Source organism: Dermacentor silvarum, chromosome 1 (assembly GCF_013339745.2).
Source record: "Dermacentor silvarum isolate Dsil-2018 chromosome 1, BIME_Dsil_1.4, whole genome shotgun sequence".
In the NCBI taxonomy this organism is placed as follows: Eukaryota; Metazoa; Arthropoda; class Arachnida; order Ixodida; family Ixodidae; genus Dermacentor; species Dermacentor silvarum.
In genome coordinates this window covers 284,146,225-284,150,533 of record NC_051154.1, presented here as the reverse complement: position 1 = coordinate 284,150,533, position 4,309 = coordinate 284,146,225, and the positions used below count along the sequence as shown (strand labels likewise).

Here is a 4,309-nt window from a genome sequence, read left to right as displayed (position 1 = left end):
GAAATAGCCCGCTGGCAACAACCTAATTAAATTTTGGAGGAAGGTAACGAGTACAAAAAACTTATCCTTGTGGCGGAATTGGATTGATAACCCAACGTATAATACATGCTTCATATTGTCACGTAGTAGTGACGCCGAAGTAAACAGTCGTAAAACTGTGTATGACGAAACTGATTCTTTATTGGGCGAACCTGTGCCCACAAAAGCAAGCTACACTCAAAGCACAACGAAAGCGGCGAACACAGTCGGCGGTCGTCGAAAATCTGATCAGCGGCGAAACGCGTCGGCTTTTATACCTGAGTAATCAAAGGTTCCAGATTAATCCCCGATGCCCGCGTGTCTTCCAGAAAGTTCTAGACAATTCGCGTTGGTCATACAATCAGATAACATAAGCGTCGGTGAAAAGACGCAACGGAAAGAAGCATCGATAACGTTCTAGAAACTTCCGATACAGGCGCGTCCTGCGCCGAGCGATCACGTTTAACATTTGTTAGCCGCTGGAAAGCGGCCACCGGTGAAAGATAAACATTTATACGTGTCAATATGATCGCACATTTTTTTAACAGCTTTGGTGACGTTACCTAGGTTATTTTGTACTTTACATGCGTCGTTCCAAGCCAGGTGTTTTTGCGTGAGCGCAGAACTATGACGACATACTGTGTTAGCGTTCCAAACACCCGTAAATCTTCCAATTCTAAAACCTCTTCAGCTTCCCTTTAAGACACTCCACCGGTAAATCGAATAACCACTTCAATCCACCGGAAGCGATATCATATCTTGATCAGTAATGGCTTCGGCGACCTGTAAAGCGTTTATTACATGAAACAATTCGCTCGCGGTGCTTTGCGGACATAAATGCGGTTGCCTTGTACCTTTCGCAAGACGGTGAAAGTTACGTGATCTACAATATACAAAGTGATGCGTGTGAAATGGCAAGTTTTTCTTTTTTTATGCAGATTACTAGGAAGTTAAGCTAGAGCCGCGTCATTTTTACAGACGATGAAAGTGAAGAAGTCATTAAACGCTTACCGCCAGCAAAATACGTAACGTAGCTTCTGAACAGTTAACCTGCCACGGTATCTCAGTGTATGGTATTGCGCCACCACGCACCAGGTCGCGGGTTTGAACCCGGCCGTGGCAGCCGCATTCCGAGGGGGTGGAATCCGAAAATGATCATGCCTAGCGCATTGGGCGTACGTGAAAGAACCTCAGGTGGTAAGGATATGCAGTAGCTCGCGGTCTTCTTCGCGGGGTTTTATGTGCCAAAACCAGTTCTTAATATGAGGCACGCTGCAGTGGAGGTCTGCGCATAAAGTTTGACCACCTGGGGTTCTTTAACGTGCACTACAACGCAAGCACACGGGCGTTTTTGCATATCGCCTCCATCAAAATGCGGCCGCCGCTGCCAGGATTCGATCCCGCGACCTCGTGCTCAGCAGAGCGACGCCTTAGCTAACTTAGCCACGGCGGCGGGTCCCTCTCTCCGACACTTTTCATAAACATATCTTAATTTTGGCACGTACAGCATAAGCATTTAGTCAATTACTTTTTTTTTCTTAACAGTTGCCCTTTGGCATTAGAATATAAGACGAACGCGAAAAATACTTGTAGGCATTTATAGCCTGCACTGTGAGCCGCTGCTTGGCACAGCTGTTTTGTGGGTGTCTGTGGCACTTGAAAGGTTGAAAGGTCGCCACACTGAGAGGAAATTTTGTTGAAGGTCGCGTGTTAGCGTCGATCAGCCAGCGCGACAATCTCCTCTAAAACAGATAAATGGCACATCGATGATTTTCTTATCGTCGCCCTGACGTAAACGTAAAGGGAATGTTATCATCGTTAGAAGGATATTATCAAACTGTTAGAAGGCTGTTAGATTACTGAGGGCCTCGTTCAACTTAAGAAATTGGAGCAAGATCGCCACACACTGTTAAAGTCACACTTTTGGAAAATGTTAAAAACGCCAAAGAATTTCGTAGCCAATTTTAAAGTCCCATATCTCCAAACCGGTGTTAGGCTTTTTATTTGTTTTAAGCACACAAGCCTTCGCTACTAATCAGCTTAAATGTAGCGAACACATCTGCCCTTAGATTAGTAATTCAATATTTCTTACCATATTTTATTTATTAGTGAAATGATTTTTTGAATATTTTTTCTCTGTTAATATTCGTTCATAGGTCCGTAGCCTATCAGCAAAGACGGCAGAGGCCAAGACATAAGTTTTCTGCACCCGGTATACTTTCTTTTCCCAGAACACGTATGGTTTTAAAAGCTGGCCTCTACAAGTATACGTGTCATTGAATTTCGCTAAGCTGCAATATAGTCCCTCCGCTGAAGTAGCAGTGCTCACCGACATAGGCTGCTCATCCTGACGAGCTCGGAGCGCCCAGAGATAGCTGGCCCTAATACACAGTTTTTCGTTCGATAAAAAGCGGAGAAATTTGAATGTTTTTAAAAGTCGCCGCTACTGGCTTTTTTGCTTGATTGGAGTCTGGCTTACCTCTCGTGTAGCCTGCAAAGGCTGCTCCTTGGATTTGGATCGCTGTCCCTCTGGCTGTTCCTCTCGGCCTTGATGGAGTTCAGCATCGTCACCGCACACGGCAGTGTGCCGCCCGCGTGGATGTAGGGCCTGTAGCACAAGACGCCGAGACGTACTGTGCTCGGGAGAAGCCGCTGCGCTGGTATGCATGACCTGGCAAACCCCGCTCGTACCCGTATCCACCCCACGGGTTATGGGCTCCTCCCACCTGCGTTGATAACACGGGAAAACAATTAGCACCACGTATTAAACCTTGTTTCGTTAAGCAACAATTTACTGAAGACTTCATCTGTTGTAATTGTTCGTTAAGTGATGTATTCTCAAAAAATGGTCCTTTCCTAATAAAAAAACACGACGCTAACTGTATTCATTTACATGAGGGGAAAAATTTTTTTTTTACCTTCTGATTGCGTACTTGCAATGAATTCTCATCAGGCCTTCTCCAACGGATTGGATAAAAAAAAACAATTGTTCTAGAAGCTTATGCTCTGCGCTACGTTTCTTCGGCAAGGATCCTGTGCCCACAACTCAACTGTGTATGCAATTCCGTTTAATGACAGGCTAAAAAGGGCAAACATGCACTATCGACCAAAAAAGTGTACGGACCACCGGATCTCAGAAAACGCTAAATATCCCAGCAGCCTTTAAAAGTAGCCAGTAAAACCGTACATCACAATGTTGTTCGCATACACCAGTAGAGGCTGGAAATTGTAGAGGCTGGAGGTTTCTAACAAAAAAAAAGAGAAATAAAAAGCATTATTTACGAGACAAAACATGCCAGAAACGCGATTTTTATCATAGTATTATCAAATACTATTTCAAACTTTCCACTTATTGTGTTCGCAATGTCCTTGAGATGCGAAACAAAACAAATTTATCTATACCTGTATAGTACTAGTAGTCTAGGGCTCTCGGATACCACCAAAGCCTGGTGCCGGAATCCTTTTGCGGTGCATGCCGAGTGCATGGTGTAGCCTAGAGACAGGATGTCCCCGATTCCAATCTCAACGAGCAGGTCGTACTGGGTCTTCAGGAACGGTATCCTCCGATCTCCTAAGCAGCTGTCCCAGGCAATTTCCTCGACCTCCTTCCACGGCTTGATCACCAGATCCCGGTTCTCCGTCAGGACGTTGTTGAAGGCAACGTAGCAGGAAACGTACAGCATGCCATCTTTGCCCCCTTCTGGATATGAGTTGAATCGAATCGCCAATGTCGTCTTGTGGGATGGCGATGCTTCTGAGAAGGTTGATGCATCGTCAGGGAAGAGACAGTAGACTCGCATGACGCTGCGTGCGTCGACGCACATAGCTAGAACTACACCAATGCCGTACCTTTCAACGATGCTGCGATGTGCCACGAATAGCTACGTGTCAGAAAGCGCGAGCGTGGTTTGCCACATGGGGCTGTCGCGCGAGCGAAGACGATGATGATGATAAAGAATCAATTAATGGCACAAACCCTCTGTGGGAGATAGGCCACGAACTGGTTGGTTAATAATTGACAATTTAAATTATTATTTGTTAAAAATATGTAATAAAAATAAAAATAAATGAATAATTGAATATGAGTGATAAGCCGATAATCAAAGAAATAAAGTAATCTATACTAAGGTAGTCAGCCTTGCTTAGATAGGGATAGTAATATGAACTAAATAATAAAATAAATACAGTAGAGGATAGACGTAAAAATGTGTCAGTTGAATTTTGAATAATAATATTGCCGCGACGCCATCTGTGCCCAACCACGCTGACGACAAAGACGACGACCTCGAGC

The 4,309-nt window shown here is 44.6% G+C and overlaps 1 protein-coding gene across 1 annotated transcript; it reads right to left on the bottom strand.

The window, feature by feature from the left end:
• Positions 1-2,461: 2,461 nt before the first annotated feature.
• LOC125942834 (uncharacterized) lies at positions 2,462-4,019 on the bottom strand. The gene is made up of 2 exons (XM_049661076.1): positions 3,421-4,019; positions 2,462-2,744 (listed from the first exon to the last, which is right to left on the bottom strand). The coding sequence occupies exons 1-2, from the start codon at positions 3,840-3,842 to the stop codon at positions 2,462-2,464; spliced, it is 705 nt and encodes a 234-aa protein (XP_049517033.1). The 5' UTR covers positions 3,843-4,019.
• Positions 4,020-4,309: the final 290 nt, after the last annotated feature.